General features: G+C 53.3%; 1 protein-coding gene across 1 annotated transcript in view; it reads right to left on the bottom strand.

The window, feature by feature from the left end:
- Adcy5 (adenylate cyclase 5) overlaps positions 1–21,997 on the bottom strand; it is a 145,753-nt gene that overhangs the window by 6,300 nt on the left and 117,456 nt on the right. Inside the window, exons 9-18 of the mRNA XM_052740435.1 lie at positions 20,717–20,739; positions 19,558–19,702; positions 18,459–18,556; positions 15,656–15,743; positions 9,602–9,718; positions 9,025–9,189; positions 7,542–7,717; positions 6,116–6,145; positions 5,399–5,531; positions 118–381 (exon numbers count right to left, since the gene is read on the bottom strand). Of these exons, the coding sequence (XP_052596395.1) occupies positions 118–381; positions 5,399–5,531; positions 6,116–6,145; positions 7,542–7,717; positions 9,025–9,189; positions 9,602–9,718; positions 15,656–15,743; positions 18,459–18,556; positions 19,558–19,702; positions 20,717–20,739 (1,239 nt within the window). The remainder of the gene's footprint in view (positions 1–117; positions 382–5,398; positions 5,532–6,115; positions 6,146–7,541; positions 7,718–9,024; positions 9,190–9,601; positions 9,719–15,655; positions 15,744–18,458; positions 18,557–19,557; positions 19,703–20,716; positions 20,740–21,997) is intronic.

The raw sequence follows: 21,997 nt of genomic DNA, 5'->3' as shown, positions 1-21,997 counted from the left end.
GTGTAATTTGTGCCAGGAGCCATGATGGCACCGGGGACACAGCCAGGCTCCTGCCTTCAGAGCCTCTGCCAGACAGAGAAAGGGGACAGCAGGGACATGTTGGGGCCCCGGGAGCACCTCGTCAAAGTCCGCAATGATCTCATTGAGCAGCCGCAAGCACTCGACCCCCTCGTTGTTGGCCTCCAGCTCCACATAGAATTCAGAGAAGTTGGCAATGGAGGCGAACATGACAGCCACACACTCGCAGGACTGGTAGTAGAGCTCGTCATTGCGCCGCTCGCGGGCCAGGAAATGAGCAGCCACGTCCTTGGGCAGAATGTTGTGCAGCAGGCGCCGGTTGTAGGCCTGCAGCTCCTCCATCTCCTCCTTCTCCTCTGTGGCCTGGGGACAGAGGGCCCAGTGAGCGGGGACAGAAATGGCTCTACAATGCTCAGGGTGCCCACTGCCTCCCCTCACAGCCGTCTCTGCTTCCTCGTGTTCTCCAAACGGCATGCCTGACCATGAGAAGAGACCCGGAGGAGCGGCCGACGATCCACTGGCTCTGGCAAACGAAACACGCGGAGGAGAGGAGCAGAGAAGGGAACACACATCTCCCCGAGACTGGAACCGGCGGCAGCTGAGAACAGAGATCCAAATCCACACAGCCCTCCACCACGCTCTAACCCTGCATTTTCTCAAGATTAGGAAGTGCAATCAGGAAAGCAGCTTGCCAGAACAACTCTACCGGACTGGTCCCTCAGGAACCTGACCCAGGCCCTGCCCATATCTGCTTCCCATTAGAGAAGACTTGTTTTGGAGCCAGCCAAGGCCAGCAGGCCAGGGGGAATGATGTCAGCTAGAGTGGGGAGGGGACGTCACCTCACTGACTTTGGTTCCCCCAGTTTGGGTCCTGGGTCTGCACAGATGGAGTCTGTCGCCACTCATCTTCCGGTGCAGAGCTCTACCAGGAAGGTAACGCCGGCCCATATGAGGCTGAAGTAGAGGGGGAGTTACACAGGAGAGGTGTGGTAAGGAGCCACCTGACCAGAGTGGCACATATGGATTACAGAGTGCAGTCAGCTGTATCCCCCACCCTTGATGGCAGACAAAATGGTCCCCTTCCTGGGAGTGGCTGTGTGGGCTGGCAGGCAGAGAAAGTATCGATATCAGGGATGTTTAAAAGACCCACCCAGTGTATCTGGGCTTTCCACTACAAAAAGACATTTCAGTGCAACCAGATTCTCCAGCCGGGCCATGGCTGTATCTCAGGGTCCCAGTCTTCCCTGCGGACAGTGGCTGTTCAAGAGAAGGATCTAGAACCCCTTCCCAAGGCTACAGGACCAGAGGGCATGGAGAGTCAGTCCCAAAGCAGAAGGCCCTGGGAACCCCAGGTAAAAGGATCTCATCTCTACAGCTGGGTGACTTTCGGAACCACTAGAAGTGTGGTTGGGAGAACTCGGGCTACCCTGAGACCCAGAGACCTCTGCACACCCTCCATCCCTACTCCTGCCAACCTGAGCTGCCAGGTAAGTCCAATGGTGTGCACCGATCTCCTGCCCAGCCTTTAGCCTGGTGACTTCATGTTCCTATGAGGTGGGCACTTGGACCATGTCTCTCCCCATGAACAGCAAGCCATCTGCCTCTGAGCCAGTTCTCGGCACACACCCTCCTACCAGGGCTGCAGACAGGTACAAAGGCAAAGGGCAGTGAAAGGTTGGAGAGTAACGGCCTCTTCTCCCTTGCAAGGCCTGCTGCTGGAATGTTTCTGTTGTTGGCTGCTGGCTGCTGTCCTCCCAGCTCCCCAAAGCCAAGAAGAATAGGAGATGGAAAGACCTGCTGCCCTCACAAGCCTGCTGGTCAGCTTCAGGGGAAAGCAAACATAGGCTGGTGACCAGGACAAGCCACTCTACTCACACAGCAGGGGACACTGAAGTCAATGTCCCCATCCTAGTGCATAGCCCTCAGAACCTGGGGAAGCAAAGGGACCACTGTGGAGGTGGGGAGGCAGAATACAAAGAGCAGAGGGACTGAGGGGAAGGACAGAAGAGGGAGCATGAGGGCCGGGGGCTATTACTACCAAGCTATCCGTCACTAGGAGAGATAAGGGGAGGTGGGTTTCTTGCCGTGGGGGGGTGGGCCTGAAAGAAGCCAGAGGCACTAGATCGAAGAGGGGGTTCTGGAAGGAGCTCAGGATTTAAAAATTATAAACTAAAGTGGTGTACACACATCAGCATATATGCACGCAGAGGCTCTCTGTCTCCATAGCCACTGATACACATTTCCTAGCTGTGTCCTCAGAGGACTGGATGAGCTACTGAGTGCTCAGATCTCAGTTTCTAAACACGATTCTCCACCAGGAAGAGTCAGAAGTCCTTGAAGGGGGTCACTGAGTCCTGGCCTGAAGCCAGGAAAATACCCACAAAGCTGAGACATTTTTGCTATGCCCAGAGGGAAGGGAGTGCTGGAAGAATGGTGATGTGTCCAGTGGCAGCCATCGGCTTGGTGAAATGTGTGTTAGCCAAACCTACAGTGATGTGAGCATGAAAATAACTAGCAAGGGGCAGATCATAACCGGAGAGCTTAAGGATCTGTGAACTGGTGATAATATAGATGAGTAAATGAAGAAGCAGATTAATGTCTGTGGACTTCTTATAGTCCAGTGCCACCTAGGAAGGAAGGAAGGACAGACGCAGAGCATCACGGCTGACATCTCTCTTTGGCAGGTGAGGGAAGCCTGAGAACAGCCCCTGTTGTGTAGCCCTGGCTCATTTGGTACCTGCTATAGAGACCAGGCTAGTCTCAAGCCTGCAGCAATCCTCCTGTCTCTGCCTCCCAAGTACTGGGATTATAGGCATGTGCCATCACACCAAGCTACCGACTGGCATCTCTATGTGAGCAGACACGGGAAAGAATCAATGGACACAGAGGCTGAAACTGATGATTCTCTGAAGATCAGAAAACTGTTGTAACATCGTATTGAAAGGTATCCAGAGGGGAAAAGTGTGGCTGGGGGCAACTCCAGCGGGTGATAGGCTCCACACCATGACAGGTAGGATGAGGAATGCGGAGCTGCCTGGCTGTAGACACTGACTACGCCCAGCACCTCTCCCAACTCTCCTCCAGGAACGCATGGCCCATGTGTGCACAAAGACTTGGACTAACAAGATCTTTATGACTGGTTAAGACTCAAAGTTGAGAAAAGCCAGGAGACCTGATGAGTGAATTCAGAGAACTCCGGGAGATGACTCAAGCCAGAATCAGGACAGCTGGCAAAGCATGATGTGGCCAGAGTACCAGGGTGAGTTCCTTCAGGGAAGGGGAAGGCGGCAGTGCGTGGCCTGGTCTTGAAAGACAGACTGGAGAATCCAACACAGACGGATATGTGTTGGAAAGTATGGGGTGGGGTACAAACGCAAACTAGAACAGTGGGACTGCTGGACCTCATTCTGTAGCTCTTGCAGCACTTCTGTAGATGGGACATTATTTTAAAACGTGCCCAGGGCTGGGGAGAGAGCTCAGTCCTCAAGTGCTTGGCTTGCGACCACAATGACTTGCATTTGGTCCCCACAGCCCATGTTTTGGTTGTGGTTTGTTTCATTGGTTGTTTTTAAAGCGAGGCATGGTGGGACGAGTTTTTAATCCTAGCACCTCTAGGTGGAGATAAGTGCATCTCCGGGGCTCGCTGGCCCTCACGCACTCACAGGCATCCATGCATCTGCACACACACTTGCATCCATCCGCATGTATGAAAAAAACACAAACACACAGCAAACCAAAAACAGAGATGAAAATGCAGAAGGGGTGTGGCAGGAGGGACGTCAAAGGGAAGGATAATCTCCTGTTCCTATGGCCTGTGGGACAGAGTGGAAGGACATTAGTGATAAAGGAGAACTAGAGGCTTCAAGTGGCTTTAACTTAGCGCAGGGCCTCCGGACAAAGTGACACAAGTCTTGTCCCTTTCCCCAACACAGTCCCTCCTGCTGTAGCGGAGACCGGGACTGCTACTCAGCCTGGGAGGGTCAAGACCTAGCTGGAGCCGGGAGGCCTCAGCTTGCACAGGAACACAGCTCCCCATCCTTTCTGGATTCTAGGGCTTCACCCCGGCTGGAGTCGAGCCACTCAGCAGAGGCGAGCAACAGGCTACCTCTGCCTGAAGCCTTTCTGACACAGCCAGGGTGCACAGTGGCAACCATCTCGGGAGGGGCACCCCGGGGAGCCATGGAGGAAGACAGAGGTGGCGGTGTGAGCAGAGATGGAAGGACATGCGCCCTCGGTCCCACAGAGCCTGGTCAACTCTGGGGACTTTCTCAAAGAAGAGGGATGACGAGTGGGATCTCAGCTCACGGACAGTCAGGGCTTTGGGGGGGGGGCACCCCCCAAGGAAAACAGTTAGCAATGCTCCTGGGCCCCCAGCCTCAGGGCACCTCCACCGAGGACCGAGGACCTGACAGCCAGGTCCCATGCAGTACACCCTACAGAAGGAACTACCAGAGGGCCGCCTGCATGCAGCATCCAGCCAAAAGCGGGGTCTCCTGCCCAGCCAGCAATCTCGAATCTTGCCATTAAGAGAAGTGAGACAGAAGTGGCCTGCCAAGGTCTGGAAATAGGAGAGGAGCCAGGAGAGATGTGGAGGCTGGACTTGGGCTAAGCCATGGGACGGGCTGGAATCAAAGGTCTAGGCAGCCGACCTGGAAGCCATCTTTCCCTGGCATGCGTTCTTAGGCACCTCCTCCTGGCCCCTCTAAAATGGGCCTCCTCCTGGCCCACCAGGTAACAAGGTACAGGGCTGTCGCTAGCAAACAGACCCCTCGCCTGACCTCTAGTTATCCCTTCCTCCAGGCGAACACAATCCCTGGGCATGAAGCATGCAAGCTGGCGAGCCAGGCGCTGGCTGTCGTCCTGGGGTGGGGAAGGTACAGGGAAGGCAGCAAGGGTCAAGCAATGTAGTCCCTGATCACCCACCACCCTGGCCTGTACTACCTAGATGGGCTTCCTGCCTCCACCTCTGACACTCCTTTCCCTCTGGAGAAGTCTCCATGCTCAGCCACCCACACCTGGCCAGGCTCTTCCCAGGCCCCACCCCTCTACTGACTTCCTTCCCCTCCTAGCGCCCAAGTGGGTACTTCGCGACCCATCAAAGCTCAGCCCGCCACATCTGCCGGCACTTCTGCCCGACGACGACACACAGACAGACAGTGTGAGACAGTGCTTGGGACCCCAGTGTCCAGTCTGGACACTGTCCGGGCGAGTGTGTCTGGAATGCTTTAGGGCTCCGTCTCCTGGCCCCCAGAGAGCAGGGAGCAGGCCTGCCACCAGCACAGGGCAGCCGACAGGAGGACGCCAGAGCAGGAGACCAAGTTCCAGTGGTACAGTGGGGCCTGCCGCCTCCCCCATGCAGCTCTAGTCCGGGGCCACCCACCTGCAGTTTCCACAGGAAGTCCAGGCGGGCGGTGGACTCCACCTGCTGGGCATGCAGGTACAGAGCCAGCACGAAGACAGAGATGACTATGGGCGTCACCACCTTCAGCGCCACCTTGGTCGCATGCTCAGGGCTGCCAATGAGAGGTAAGCAGACTTGAGCTCAAGCTGTTACTTCAGCAGGCTCTGAGGACTGCTCAGCCCTCTTCCTCCCCCTACAGCTCCCCTGCCCCTCCCCTCCTGTGCAAGCTGCCTGAGGCACCTCCTTCGGGAAGCCTTCCAGCACCAAGTCCAAACGCTGACGGCTGGCTGGGACTGGCTCCTGCCCAACCCTCCTGGATGCAGGGCTAACCTCAGAGCCTGCACTTGGCCTGCAGGGAAGGGAAGCAGATTCCATCCCCAGCTCTATGACTTAAAGGATTGAGCTCAGGGCTTCTGAGTGGAGGCTGAGAGCTTGAAAGCCATCCTTGGGGGATAATCTTAGGCCACGTGAAAGTGCCACGGAGCCTTCAGAACACCTTGCAGTATGGAAATCAAAACAGTCCAGGGGCTGACGACAGGCCCGGCTGCCCCTGGACCAAGGGCCTCCTTGCCTGCTCCGGCCATTTCTGCACTGTGCCTTGTCACAAGGACCCTCCTACCCGGGAAGGGTGATTCCCCATGGATTTTCTTTGCCAAGGGGAGGCTGGGGCCCTATCACGGAAAGGGGTCCACTCACCACTGGGAAGTCCCGTTGTTGCTGAAGTCTCTGTGAAGAGAAGTTGGGGAGACTGCTCAGCCTCCAGGCCCCCTGTCCCCCAGCCTCTGCTGTGTCCCTAAAGCTCTGCTCTGTTGTCCTAGGCCCTCCTCATCCAAGGGCAGCAAGGCTTGAGCGGTAAGGCTTGCACAAAGCTCACCTTAGCCAGCGTCTGGCCACCCTGACCAAGGCTGCTCGGTCCTTCCCTGAGACCCTGTCTGCCCCACTCCCATAGCCACCTGTCCGCCTGTCTGTCTCAGCCCCATGCTGCTGTCTGGAGGGAGTGGAGGGGCACCCTGCACCTGCACCATCCCAGAGGGCTACTGCTGGCCATGGGTGGCTACCAGGCCTTGAAATAAGGGGAGAGCGCGTCAAAGGAGGCTGTGCCTGTAAACATACTCTAAATATACTGGGGGAAAGGGAAAAGAGTTTTCTAATAAGTAGTAACATTTGATTATATCTGTAACGGATCGTATTCTGGATACAGTGGCTATATAGAATTGTTACTAAAATTAATCGCATCTTTGGTCTGAGGCATTGGTCAGTGGCAGAACACTTGTCTAGTACAGACAAGGTTTGATCCCCAGCACCATGATGAAAAGCTACCATACTTTTCTGCCTTTTAAATTATCGCTACTGAAAATAATTTAAACGACACACATGGCTTGCATTATTTATTTACTGTGTAACACTGCCTAGAGTCAAGCCAGGGCCGCTGGACAGCAGAGGCTGCCACTATCCTACCTCTACCACCAACAGAGAGAGAGAGAGAGAGAAGGGCTGGGGGGCGGGAATAAAAAGAAGCCAATAATCGGGCTCCAAAGCTGGGCCTGTTGGCTCCTAGCCAGGAGGAGGCAGGAGGATTAGGAGTTCAGAGCCAGCGTCAAGTACTCAGTCCTGATGGCAGTGTCTTCCTGTTACCTGCCCACACAGTCACCACAAGTCCTTGTTTGAATCTGACATCCAGGCTCAATTTTTCTCATGTGCTGCTCTCGTCACAAGACAAGAGTTGGGTGACCGGTTCTGCCCTGCCTGCCCCTGCCTGGCTCAGGGATCTGCTCATGACAGGCCCGCAATAACGACAGAACAGCTGAGTAGATGAACGGAAGAATCCCTTGCCTTCCTCAGCCCTTCGGCTGAGGTGAGCACTGACTAGCCAATTAGAAACAGAGAGGAAGTGGGGCCTGGTTACCTGTGGCATCCCCCACCTGGGAAGGAAGGGAGGCAGGGACAGCACAAGACCCTATGACCCTGCGTGCTTTGTTGTTAGGTCCTGTAACCAGGCCTGGGCAGAAGGAAGACACTTTCCTCACAGGTTCCCTGTGCTGCCAGGACCCAGGCTCCCCGCATCGGTGCCACCCTGGCCCCTCCCCAGAGCCAGCAGAGGCGCAAAGAAGGTGCCGCGTACATGGCATTGGCGGTGACCAGAAGGTCAGCGTTGTCAAAGAGCGTCACGCCGGGCACCTCAACGATGAGCACATAGATGAACTCGATGGCCAACATGAGCACCAGCTTCCCGATGCAGCTGATCTGCAGGAACACGGAGCAGGCCAGCAGGCTGAGCAGCACGCTGTAGGTGAAGTACTGCAGGGAGAGAGAGGGAGAGGGAGCAGGTCAGATCCCAGGCCTGCCCTTGTCCTTCCTGGCCCCTCCCCACCCTCACCTGACCTGGGGGTGGGGCTGGGAGTGGGGAGCGCTGTTTGGGAATGTCCCTGCTGATGGAAGCCAGCCAGCAGGTGAGAGGAAATGTCCAGAGCCTGTCTAGGAAGCTGGAGATGGGCTCCAGGTTGAAGTGGGCCTCCCGGGAAGGTGGAGCAGGTCAACTGTCACCAGGCCAGCGGGTCACTGGCATAGCTCCAAGCTCAGGCTGACCTGACTCATCCTCCCTAGGCCTCAGTTTCCCCATCTGCAAAGCTCCCGGTCATATCTGTCCACCCACGGACACGGATGGTGCTAACCCTGGCACCAGCAGCAACTGCAGGGGACAAGGGCCCCACCCTGAGCTGCAGCTCTGAGGTCAGCCGTTCTAAAACTTGCCAGTGCTTTCAGAACTCACCCCGCTGAGGGGCCGCCTGAACTAATACTATGACAGCAGGCACCATCTTCACCCCACTTCCTGTGACCGCTCACACACGGGACTGCAGATACAGCACGGTGGTTTGCCGTCACATTCTGCCCGGACTTCTCGGTCGGTGGGCGTGTGTGAGACAGACCTCCTAAGATCTGGAAGCTTCTGCAGTCCACATGCATTGGCTCTCAATCAGACTTCCCAAGAGAGACCATCAGGGCCCTGTTCTGACTTTGGAGAATTCTCTTCCGGTCTGTGAGCCCATGTCCTTTGCTGACTGAGGGGCCAAGCCAGCTGACCCTCAGGGGCCCTGTCTATCTTTCATCTCCTGGTGCTAGATCCAGACTTCAGCCTCTAGTCCTTGGTTCTTGACATTCGGGACCATTATTTCTGAGTTTTCTCCACTCTTAGTGTTTCCACAACGTCTCTCTGCCTCTGGGCTGCAGCCAGATGGTAGTGACTAGCAGTGGGCAGCCCCGGGCTTTCAAGAGTCAACTGAGGTACTGTGAAGGAGGTCCCTGGTGACTTAGATGGGTGACGGGGCAGCCTAAAGTCACCACCAGTATTAGAGAGGAGGAGGCGGGAGAGGAGCCCAGATAGTTGGGTATCGGAGTCCCAGCTACCCGTGCTGTGAAGGGAAGGCCCTGACCTCAGCTATACCATGAACACTGCCTTCGTAACACAGAGGCTGCTGGGGTGTGGACGGAACTGGGAGAGGCGCCCTCGTGGCTACAACCTTGCCAGAGCTCTGGGGCAAAGCGGGGGAAGGGCAGGCACATCTGCCTCTGCTGCCGTCCCCACACCCCGTCCCCATCTCTCAAACCTCTGGGAAGTTGCAGTTGGGTTGGGGGCTGCCGCAGAAGCCCTGCTCGTCACCCAGGCTGTAGTTGAAGGCCGACTCCATCACGTGACATGCGTTGATCTGGCTCACCGTGATGTTGTGCTCCTCCGCCAGGCAGCCCACCAGGTTCTTGGAGTTGCACATGAACTAGGGTGGGGAAGAGGGTATTGAGGCTGGTCAGCCCCTGCAAGCCATGCTAGGGAGGCCCATCCTATAGGACTCTGGGTAGTACCAGTCCACTCTGTCTCAGGAGCACTGCTGTACATACACCAGGAACAAAAGAGGCCCCTGAAGGAAAGCCTTGCTCTGGCTACAGACAAGGCACACCCATGCACCTTCCAAAGGCGGAGGCCTTGTAATCTGTGTTGGAGACATCCCCTGGGATCCTTCTAGTTTGAAAACGAGGAACTGCAGGCCTGTGTGAGATGCTAATGATAGTCAAATTATACCCCAGCCTGAGGTGGGACATGAACTTCCAGGGAAATGCTCCCTGGCTATGCTCATCAGCCATGGGGCCCACAGAGCTAGGGAGGCACCTGGAGGCTAGGGAGGTACCCACCATGTTGACAAAGGCCGAGAGGAACACCAGGATGATGGTGAATACTCCGACCAGGGTGCTGTTTGTCTTGGACCTCACAATCTTTCTGGAGAGTGTCTGCAGGGGAGTGGGGAAGAGCTGGGGCAGGAAGGGAGGAAGACACAAAGAACAATTCAGTCAGGACCCTTCAGATAGCCATGGAGCTCAGAGGACACACCCTGTCCCTGACATAGCTCTCCGGGCTTTCCTGAGCCCCTCCAGGGCTGCGTAGCTCCGGCCTCATACTGCTGCCTGCCTCTTCAGACCACAAGCATCAGAGCCTCAGCACTGGCTGGGGGGTACTGTCAATGGAGCCCAGCCCATAGGTGACAGAGGCAGGGTGAAGGAAATGATGCTATCCTGACCAGACAGGAAATGGCTGGAAAGCCTATCACCTGTGGTGGGAGCCTTGGGGTCCAACTAGGGAGGAATAGTGAGTGGTTGAGGAGTCAGAGTTGGGGAGGCCCTCATGGGGGGCTCCTTGGAAGGAATGGGGTTTCAGAGAGGCCCCTCAGAGGAGCAGAGGAGCGTGGAAATAGGATGGAAGGGGGCTTGAAGAGGGCACTGGGTGAGCATTTTCTTCAGCATGAAGGTTCCATGGAGCTGCCATTTGGCTTACCCTGTTCCTCCTATATCCTTCCTAGTAAGACAAGCCATTCGTCTGCTCCCAACCCCTCTGTGCTTTCAGTAATCAAATGACGGCCTGCTAAGCCTGTCCTGTCACCAAATCTGAGACACTCGACTAGCGCGTCACATACCACAGCCTCCTCATCTGCTACCTAGACTGACAAAGACGTTGACAGAGGGAAGCAGGGGACCTGGGCTTCTCCAGTTCCACTGCCTCAGCTTGTCCTGGTGAGGCCTGTCTGCTGCCCCGGGTGAAAGTGACCTTGAAACCCCCAAGGACAGGATAATGGGGTCCGAGGGATATGGGAAAGGAGGCAAGAAGCCTGTGCTCTGGGCTTGTCTGCCCTCTGGGACCCTGAGCAAGCCACACAACTTCTCTGAAGGATGCCTGTCTGTCTGTCTGCCTGCCTGCCTGTCTGTCGTCTGTCTGTCTGTCAGGGCACCTTAATTCTTTTGCTTAAGGAAAGTAGGCAAAGGCCTCTAACCATTCACAGGCCCCTCAGCATCCCCGGACATTTCAACAGAGTGCGCCAGGCCACAAGGTCTATCTATCTGTTACCTAACACTGAGTGCTGGTAAGCTGACACCCCCTGAAAAAAGAAAAGAAAAAAAACCCAGGTAAATTAGATTTCATCCATTGAAAGATTTAGCGGAGGAAATACGTTCAAGAAATCAAAACAAGTACTAATGAAGATGTGGGGAAATCGGAGCGCTCATGCGCTGCTGCTGGACCGGTCCAATAACCCTACTGTGTGCGTGGGCTGCGATGGTTTCTTAAAAATTCAGCACAAAGAATCATACTCAGCAGTTCCACACCTGGGTTTTATATACAAAATTACTGACAGCGGGGACTTGAGCAGACATTTGAACATCCGAGTCCACAGCAGTATTGCTCATCCTAGGGTGGAGATGGAAAAGTACTCAGACGTCCATCAATGACTAAGTGATAAAAATACGCTGGAGCCACACCGTGCATGTATTGAGCCATGAGACAGAGTGAAGTGATGGCGCTATGATGTAGGGGAACCTTGAAACTATTATGCTAAGTGAAAGAAGCCAGTCTCAAAAGGCAATATATTGTGTGAACCCATTTGTATGTGGTATGGGGAGCATGCAAATTCAGTAACTAGTGGTTACTAGAGACGGTGGTGTGAGGGACACAAGGAAGAAACAAATGTGAGGTTTCTTTTACAATGATGACAATGTTCTAGAATCAGTACCAGTAGGTGCATACACTACTAATGTATACTAATACTAATGCACCAAAGACTAGTGGATCACAAGTTCATCCACCTTTATAAAGGTAAATTTTATGGTATGTGACTTGACATCTTCCTATAGCTTTCATTTTTCAGTCTTGTTCTACCTCTTAGGAGCCGTGTGATCCTGGGGACACTGTTAACTGCTCTGAACTTTGGTTTCCTCATCAGCCAATAGGGACTGCTGCCTCACAGGGAGGCCCTGGAGGCTCATTTGAAAATGCTCTGTAAGCTGTTCCGCGTGGTTTGATGAGAAATGTCCCTTACGGGCTCCCACTTTGAACACTTGGTTCCTGGGTGGTGGCTCTGTTTGGGAAGGTGGTGGGGCTGCCAGGCAGTAAGGAAGGGCTGGAGAGTCAGTCTGCTTCTGCTGCCACCCCCAGCCCCATCCGTCCGCATGTCCTGAACCTCAGGGAAGTGACCGTTGGGCTGGGGGCTGCCGCAGAAGCCCTGCACATGGCCCAGGGTTAGGTTTTTATTGCCTTGAAAACCCCACAACAAAGAAGGGTTTAGTTCATTTTACTAGTCTATCGCTGAGGGAAGTCTGGGCAGGAACTCACTAGAGACAGGAACCTGGAGGCAGGAACCGATGCAGAGGCCATGGAGCAGTGCTGCTTACTGGCTTACTCTCCATCGCTTCCTCGGCCTGCTTTCCTATAGCATCCAGGACGACCTGCCCAGGGGCAGTACTGCCCACAGTGGGCTGCCTACTCCCACATCAATCATTGGCTTACAGGAAGTATCTTCCCAATTGTACTTCTTCTTCCCAGACAACTGGCTTGTATCATGTTGACAAAAAACTAAACAAGACTCAGCAGCATAGCTGGGTGTTCCCACGGGCCTCTGTGTCCTGCTGGAAGATGCCAGCCTTCTGCATGAGGTGCCACATGAAAGTAGTATAATTGGAGCGGGAGAAAGGGAGATGCCGTTCTTCCCCACTGGTAGGCACAGGTCTGGGCTGCTTCCTAAGACAATAAGGCTACTACAGAGACACCGACGGAGCAGCTGGAGCTGGCACCGAAGGGAGGGGGCACATGAGTAAGTGCGCTGTCACTGGAGGTGACAAGATCTGCTGGCTTATCGTATGCAGAGTTCAGAGAAGGGATTTTGATCTCAGCAAGGTGGCAGGGCTCCCACTGCTTGGGGTCCTCCATGCTGAGATTCTCTGAGTCTGAGATAGTGTGTGATAGTGGAGAGGGGCCTAGTATTTTTTTTTTCCAAGAAGAGTGGCAGAAATCCCCAGGGTGGCAGGAAGGCTACAAACTGATTTGCACTCTATAATGGTGGCAGCAGAAAACAGACTTGAGGCAGCAGCCTGGGGGCAGTGGGGCTCTGAAAGCAGCTGACACACTGAGAAGTGAGACCGGACCTGGGGACAAGATGAAGAGCCTAGCACTGAATCAACCTTCCAAGAAGTCTAGATGTGTGTGTACGGCACCAGGAGGCTGATGGGAAGATGACCTGGGCCTGATGTGTAAGGTCAACCAAAGAAGGGAAACCCTGGCCCAGGGAAGGCGACTGATCCATCTGTCCTGTCCTCGAGCACCTCTGGGTAAGAGGACAAGGGAGAGACACTTTAAGAAGGAAGCCTGAGCTGCTTGTGGGAGATGGAAAAGCAGATGAAGTGAAGGAGCTTCCTGGCTGGGGCATCCAGAGCCTGCGCCCAGAGTAACCGAGGAATTGCCCTATCTGAGGCCCTCTGAAAACTGGAAATAAGATGGGGGAAATCATGCATTCTGGTAGAAGGAGAATGCCCTTCAAGGGAACACGGAATGACTATGAGCGCTACAGTCCAGTCAGCTTCTGGTCAGCACCAGACAAGGTGACCGGTGACATTTTTTTGTCCTTTCAACCCCGACCAGCCTTCCAGGGATTTAGCGGTAAGATGGTCTGCATTGAGGGGGAAAGCAGTTAATGTTCCCTGCTGTGTATCTGCCCAAAGGTAAGCATCCCTTTTACATTATTTTGTTTTGAGACAGGCTCTCACATAGCCCAGACTAGCCTCACACTCACTATGTAACCGAGGATGGCTTTGAACTCCTGGTTCTCTGGCCTTCACCTGAGATTACAGGAATGTGTCACCGTACCTGGCTACTTCTTACACATCTTAAGTACAATAGGATTTTAGGGCACAGCATAAAAGAGGGAAGAAGAATTAAGTGGAAATTGTTCGTAAGGGGAATCATGTCCCCTGCTTCCTTCTGCTTTCCAGAGTGGGAACAAATCGGAAGAGATGGCTGACTGGGTAGTGAGGAAGGAGGCAGCGGGAACAAGGGTGAGGACTCCCGTCTACCTGACTTGTGACCGCTAACCTGGAGCAGCAGGCTCCAGACTTGACAATAAGTGGAGTTTTCTTGACATTGAGTTCGGCTCCCAACACCCACATCAGGCAACTCACAACCGCATGTAACTCCAGCTCCAGAGAATTCACTGCCCTCTGAAGGCCTCTGAAGGCCTCTACATTCACACACACACACACACACACAATTTAAAAGGTAAGCCTTTCTTTTTTTAAAGGATATATTCTCTTTGGGATTTAGAAAAAATAACTTAAGAGTATTTTAGCTATGGTGTGCTTTAAAACATTTTGTGTGTGTGTGTGTGTGTGTGTGCGCGTGTTTATTAAAGACAAGTTATCACTATATAGCTCAGACTTGCCTTGAACTTTCTAACCTCCTGCCCCAGTCTTCCACGTGCTGGCATTACAGACTTGTGCTAGAATGTTCCATCTATTGTAATGCTTTTATTGTAGCAAAAATACAACATAAAGCTTTGCCATTTCAGCCATTTTAACGTGGCATCCATTATAGTCACAACATTGTGTAACCATCACTGCTACCTATTGCCAAAATTCTTTGACCACTCCACATGGAAACATTGCCCATTAAGCAACAACTCTCCATTCTGCCAGTGTGGGTCACCTCTAATCTCCTTTCTGTCTTAAGAATTTGCCTATCATAGAAAATGACATATTTGAAATAATACAGTATGTGACCAGAGTCGCCTGGCTTTTTTCACTCAGCAGTGTCTCCAGAGTCCATCCACATTGCAGCATGTGACAGGACATTGCTCTCCCATGCACTCAAACGCTAGTCTATCACAGTTCCATGCCATATGTTATCTCTTGGCCTCTGATGATGGACACTGAGATGCTTTCACCTTTGGTTATTGTGACAGTTTGGTGTCTTATTATTGTGTCCATGGATGAAGAAAGTGAACTATTAGGTCCAAACAGACTGAGAGGCCTTGACCACTACACAGCCAAAGCAGGAGGTGAATGAACACAGAGCAGGAGGGTCACAGCCTCGAGGAAGGAGAGCCAGTGTTCACCTTTCGATACTGGGAGCCACCCACCACCTTCTCATGTAGCCCACTCTCCAGAGACTGACTTCGAACCCCCACGCATAATCCCTAAGGTCCTTACCAGACCTGGCAGCCACTCCACCAAGACTTACGACTACAAGGCAACTAAGCAAATTGTTTAATGAAGGGCCCTGTTCGGAGGGTGGAGAGTCCTTGACTCCCTACTGATGGAAATAAGGGAGGGGACAAAGGATTTCTGGGCAAGGGACACAAAAGCCTGCATGATTTCCATGACACACACATAGCCTGGGGTCAAGGACTGCCTAGAGATACAACTTGGACAGGGGATCTGGCATGCCCAAGAGAGATCTAAGATAAAATATACAACAGGAAGCCAGGCTCCTTCGTGTCCGCTGTCTGGCCCATGTAAAACTCTGTGCCTCTCTGGGGGATATATCCCTCACATGCATGCTAGGCTCATCCCTAATCTCAGAGAATGTCCCTTCTAGGGCACCTGGGGCTACTGAAGGCTGTGTCTAGAGGTCTCCTCCACACACATTCTTTAGTGAATGGTCACTGACCAATACTGCGTTTCAGGCTCTGGCTAGCAGCCCTCTTGTCCCATCCGACACTGAAGCAGCCATGGCAATCTTGTGGCAAAGATTACCAAGGGCTTAAAGGGGCAACCAAAGAACAGTCTAGTCTCCAGGCAGGCTTGCCAGTCAAGTGCTGTGGACCAGCATCCTGTACGCCCTTGTCCATTACCTAGGCCAAGAGTGATGTTTAGGTACTGACAGTGGCCTCTGTCATAGGAGGCCCCCTGGATGGCATGTTGAGGGACACTCACCTTCACACAGGCGTAGATCACGGACACAAACACCACCAAGGCCAGCAGCAGGAAACAGGACAGGTAGAAACTCAGCATGAACAGGGAGCTGGGGGATTAAAAGGGTGAGAAGGAGCCACATCCTAGCAGGAAGCCGAAGTCCCGCTGCAGCCTGGGAGGTGCCCAGCAGTCCGGACTCAGATCCCAGGGCTGTCTACACAGCTCTTGGGGCATACAGCTCTGAAAACAGTTCCATTTCTCCAGAAGCCGACCACTCCATCCTCCCCACTGTTCCCCAAGAAGAGCTCTCTCAGCAAGGGCCCATGTACGGTTATGCTACAATACAGTCCATTCTTGCTCTTCCCACCCTCTGGTCACCCTCACGGGGGACCAGCAGCCCAGAAGGAGCCAATGGAGAACTAAAAGACACCTGATTGACAGTTTGCCTCTTAACTATTCACAGAGTGCGTCAGGCAGCATGGAGAACTGATTTAAAAGTCACCTGCTTATCCGTACTCCTCAGCACTCACGGGTTGGTAACAGGGCCCCAAACAGACCTGGTAAAGGGGCCTCACTCCAGCAGCCCATACAGCACCTCTTTGAGACACTGTGGTGTGTATACATAGCCCCTCTCCCTTTCCATTGCTGGGCCCCACAACAGCCAGTTGGAGCTGTGGCCACAGGCAGGGACGAAGCTAGCCACTGCAAAGAGAGCCGGGAGCTGGCATGGCCCCACCCTAAGCCTTGCTGCCAGGAGAGTAAAGTGGCAAAGGGTCAGGACTGTGCACCTGAGCTAGAGGACTGTCAACTGCAACGGGACAAAAGCCTAGGACACGCGTTGATACACGTGGTCATTACCTGTACCGTGCCAAAACAGAACAATGGGGCCAAATGACCGTTAGGACCCACTGTTCCACAGCGCTGAACAACCTTCACGCAGGGGGATGGGCTGAGCTGTCCAGCGAGGGTGCAGCCAGTGCCAATGTCTGGGTTATACCTGAGGTGTTCTGACAGTCAACACACACACACACACACACACACACACACGAAGGGGAATCTTTATTCAGCGAAAGGCACAGAAATAAAAGGTTAACTTAAGGAGGTAGCCTTAGGGCAAGCAGGACGGCTCAGTGGGTAAAGGTGCTTGCCACCAAGCCTGACCTCCCGAGTTCGATCCCTGGGGACAGAAATAGGACAAGGACAAGAGCCAACACCTGGAAGTTGTCCTCTGACCTCCACACACATGCAATGGCTCGTGAATATGTGTGGGGTCTCGTTAACACTGTCACAGTCACAAAAGTGGGGCTACAGACCTATCACCGACCCGTGAAGAGGAAAGAGACAGATACAGCTCACTGCAGTGTGGGACCTGGGCAGTGTGGCTTCTGGAACAGAAAAGGGGCACAAAGGGGAAACTGAGGAAATGAGAATTGGGTGTAAGGGTGCGCAGGCTGAGCATGGTTACTATGTGAGTTCCTGGCTGTGGCCACTGCAACGTGGTGAAGGAGGTTGTCAGCACTGGGAGAAAATGCATGAGGGTATGGGCAGGTCACCATGTAACTCTACAGCCTCGCAGTGGATCTACAAGGATTTCAACAAGAAAAATAAAGTTTGGGTGAGGGACACCTCAGATCAAGCATGGCTCGGAAGGCTGAACCACATGCGAACCACATGGATTGCAAGCAGACCCTGGCTATCAACTAGGAAGGCATTTGGGGAATAGTTTTGGAAATCTGAAATGGATTGGGTACCAGGTGGCAGGAGGAACTGCCGTTGGTTTTATCTGATATGTCAGATTCTATGTGTAAGGGGGAAATGTCCTTAAAATAGATGTCTACTGCTCAGAGGGGAGAAATGTCTGTAAGTTTATTTTTTAAAAATCAGAAGAAAGGCCGGGTAGTGGTGGCACACGCCTTTAATATCAGCACTCCAGAGGCAGAGGCAGGTGGATCTCTGAGTTCAAGGCCAGCCTGGGCTACAGAATGAGTTCCAGGACAGCCAGAGCTACACAGAGAAACCGTGTCTCGGAAAAAAAAAAAAAATCAGAAAGAAGTAACTGAAACAGATACTGGAAAATATTAACAATTGTTCTAGGTAAGGGGTGGGTATTGATCACGTGACTTCCATGTGCTCTAGTGATTTCATAGTAAAGAATAAAATGTATACATACAAACACACCCATCGTGAATGCACACACATGCTCACATACACAGGACAACACACTTCTCTCCTAGGTGTGACTTCTGTGAATGACCATCATCTAAACCTCATTTCAAAAGCCCTCTGTCTGTTTCCAGGTGGTCCTTAGTGAGACGGCCAGTCTTTGTCGGAGCCTGGGTGCGCCTCTTTGTGAAAAGCCTTCCTGATGCCCCTCCTTTGAAATACTGCCAGTCATAGAAAAAAAAAAAAAAACCTAAAATCCTGTATCTTTTCAAGATATAAGATACACACATACACACACACACACACACACACACACACACACACACACACACACACACACACTTTTCTTTTTTTTCTTTTGGTCCAAGAGCTAAAGGTCACTTGGAAGCCAGAGTGGCAGACTCTGGGTGACTCAATCAGGTATGAGAGGAGGAGGGGACACAGTGACAGAAAGGGGTCCCTTGTGCAGCTGGGAAGTACCCAGTGAGGTCTCCACTCACCCCCCCTCAGCCCAGAGGGAGGACCCCTGACCTCCTAGGTCCACAGAGGAAAGCAGGAAACCCAGTCCCAGCCTGAGCACTCGCACAGACCTCCTGGGCAAGGTCCCACTCTGGGGACCCCGCATCCAGAACGGGGAGTGTGAGTGGGTGGGAATACTTACTGGGGCACGATGGTGATCTGGACGAAACAGATGAAGAGGAACACAAGCGAGGCACACGCCACGTAGGCACCAAATCGGTCATCCACCTGCTTGGAGTACTGAGAAGGGAAATGCAAGGTGAGCTCTGGTGGACCCACCCGCTGTCTGCTCCAGTCCAGCCAATTCTAGTCACCCAGTGCCCAAGATACCCTACTCCAGGACAGAGAACACATGGAGAGCAGAGCTGGTTTAGACGCAGGGCAGTCAGTGTAAATGCCTGTGTGGCAGAGCCTATGTGAGAGTGACTGAGAGACTTGGGATTGTGAACCAGACACTGTATGCAGGTTGACCCATGGTCAACATAATTCGTAATGATCACAGCCACAGATCATCACCCACCCTCACGGTGCCCCCTCCATGGGCCCCAGACTGCTGTGGTTTCTACTTCCAGGAAGTGCTCACTCAGGGAGCTCCCATGACTTCATAAATGCTGGCATGATTACCCTGAGGGACACACCAGTCAGGTCCCTTTCCATAGCTGGGCTTTGCTCATAGGGCCTGCCTCACTCAATGCTGGCAGAGGCTCCTACAAGACCATTTCAACCAGATGCTGGTACATAGTGGGACACGGGGCAAAGGGAAGGGTCTGATAGCCCTGTCACCGCTTCACTGTGTGGTCCACTGGGCTCTTCAATCACAATCTAAGGCCAGGACAAAGGGCTTCCATACCCTTCCAATGCAGCACCCGGAGGCTCTGATGGGCCCCGGGGAACCAGGTGGCTCAGAGATCACAGCAATGTTAGGAGCACATTTACAACACACCCTCGGGGTGGTAGACACCATTGTGAATGTCTGATATAGACAGAACTCAGTTGGTGCGCACCCTGATCCTGAGGTAGGTATGCTAAATATCTCCAGATAAGGGAACTGAGGCACCAGCAGTGATAAGATGTATTCCTTTCAACCAAGGAAATCTCCCCAGAACTCCATCTCCTGGGGTTCTAGCGTGGCGTCACAGATTAGGACACCGGCTCTGGGGGTGAGAGGAAGCCGTCCTGTGGGCTGTGCCCTGTGCCCTCCTCTCTTGGTTCTGCTGGGGCCCTCTCTCCTGGTGCCATACCTTCTTCTCTAAATCGGGCTCCCTGAAGGTCAAGAGGAACTTGCGGACATGTTCAGACCGCAGTCTGTCGATGCTTCTGGCGTCAATGGCCCGGCCCAGAAATTCGTCCACTTCATCCTCAGGGTTGGCACTTTCCTGGGCATTCCTGGAAAGCAAGGGGCAGACATAGGCAGGCTGACACCCAGGGACACTGTCACATGGGTAGCTTTGCATAGCCATCTGGACTGGCCAGAGACACTTGACAGACCCCCTGAGGGCTGTGACCCAGGAAAGGACAGCATGGACAGATACCAGGCTGTGTTCTTAACTGTACCACAGAAGGTGCCCAAGTCCTAGAGCATTGCTGGCATTGTAGATTACTATTGAAGATTTCATTGTTTTTGTTTGGTTGGTTGGTTGGTTTTTGTTTGTTTTGAGACAGGGCTTCTCTGTGTAACCATCCTGGCTATACTGAAACTCATTCTGTAGACCAGGCTGGCCTTGAACTCAGAGACCTGCTTCTACCTCCCACGTGCTGGGATTAAAGACATGTGCCACCACCAACAGATAAGCTCCTTTCTTTACTCTCTAGCTGTCTCCTCATCCTGGAGCTAAGGCTAAGACTGGTGGGCGGATTCCTACCACAGGGACTAGGGACGAAATGCCACTTGAACCAGGAGTAGGATCCTCTTGGGCAGCATGCTTCTGATGCTGAATTTAAAAATCGAATTTCTCAAGGTGGAACCTGGTCTTTTAGTACAGTTTCTGGCAGTCTTGAGAACTGGGAAGCACAAGAGGAGAAAGAGAATGTTCTTTTTGGACACTGGGTACATTCAGGACCTGCTGCCAGTGTACAAGGTCCACATTTCCCTGAGGGAGCCGTAGAGAGGGAGGGAGAGGGAGGAAGAGGGAGAGGGAGAGAGAAGGAGAGAGAGAGAGAGAGAGGGAGGGAGGGAGAGGGAGGGAGGGAGGGAGAGAGGGAGGGAGGGAGGGGGAGGGAGGAAGAAGGAGAGAGAGAGAGGGAGGGAGGGAGAGGGAGGGAGGGAGAGACAGAGAGAGACAGAGAGAGAGAGACAGAGAGAGAGAGAAGCCTCTTAGGCTACTGCTCTGGCCACTGCTGAACATCTGTCACATGAAGGGGCCAAGGAAGAAAGAGGAAAACCATAGGTATACTACTCACTTGTCTTTGGGGTCTTCAAAACCCTAAAAGAGAAGGAAAGAGGAACCTGAGATCAGTAAGCAAGTATCGCACACAGGCCTGCGGTGGCCATGGGGTCCATCGAGGCAGCTGCATCTCACGGCCCTCTGCCGTTGAGTACCATGATGCACACAGGATGACAGCTCCCTCCTCCCTTCACTCGGTGAACACAGTGGGTGCTTCCTAAGGCACAGGCTCTGGTCTAGATGCCAGGGTGCATTGCGATTTCATTCTCTCCACGGGCACAACGCCCACCCTCTCCACTGCGACTCCTTGTATTTCTTGGACTGTTCCTCCTTCCTCCTGAGCCCTGGCTTGAAGAGGAATTGCTGAGCTGCTCAGAACTTTACACGGGTCCACACTCACTACCCATGCACACACGCTGATCACACAAAACCTACAGGAAACCGACAGCTTCCCACCCCCAAACAGCTCAGTTCTGTTACCTACAACCACGTATGTGGTATCTGGGAACAAATGTGTTCTTGCAAGGCTAGCGTTGACTGGATTTAGGAGGCAAGGAGTCCATATGCCACCTGCAGGGGACGAGTGCCTTTCTATGTCAAGTCTACAAGCCCAGGGTGAGACAGACAGATGTCAACCACGGAGCCCTCCTTAGAGGTAATCTGTGAACATACTAGAGAGCAGGGCTATCGGGGTCTGCTGATATGGTAGGATTGGGGGAGGGGGTTCCCTGCGGTGGGAGGCGGTGAAAGTGACCAGCAGCTCCGGACCTGCAGGTAAAGCACGGACTGTCAGAGCAGGAACAGAGGAGGAACACTAGCCAGCAAGTGCTGAGGGCCCCTGAAGTCCAAACAGATCCTTGTCCCACCCACTTCATTCCTGCTGAGCACTTGGCTTGGCAGTCCCCCCAAAGGGGACTTCCTCATGAGCTCAGGGCTGGCAGGTGTTGAGGAGACCTGGCGTCCCTGTGACATGGAGGATTCCCTAGGACCTCAGCAGCCTCTAGGGGTCCCATGCTGTTACTCTGATGCTATACCTAGCTGGGATGACCTGCCAATCCATCACTTGTCTGCCCAGACCAGCCAGACCCTTATCCTCACCCTCTGAAAACCACGCAGCCCTCTCTTTAGACTATCTCCTAGCTGTAGAAGTGGGTGTCACTCAGCTGAGTGTTTTGTCTGGGGACAACCCCATATGTGTGCTCTCATGGCCCCTCAATGAGTTCAGCATCGCCAGAAGCAGAGCTGGACAGGCAAGCTGTCCACAAAATGCCACCATGAGCCTCCAGACCACAGAGTT

The sequence above is a fragment of the Peromyscus californicus genome, unplaced genomic scaffold, assembly GCF_007827085.1.
Source record: "Peromyscus californicus insignis strain IS unplaced genomic scaffold, ASM782708v3 Scaffold_16__1_contigs__length_79575227, whole genome shotgun sequence".
NCBI lineage: Eukaryota > Metazoa > Chordata > Mammalia > Rodentia > Cricetidae > Peromyscus > Peromyscus californicus.
Note: the sequence above shows the minus strand (reverse complement) of the source record. Positions and strands in the feature narration are given on the sequence as shown.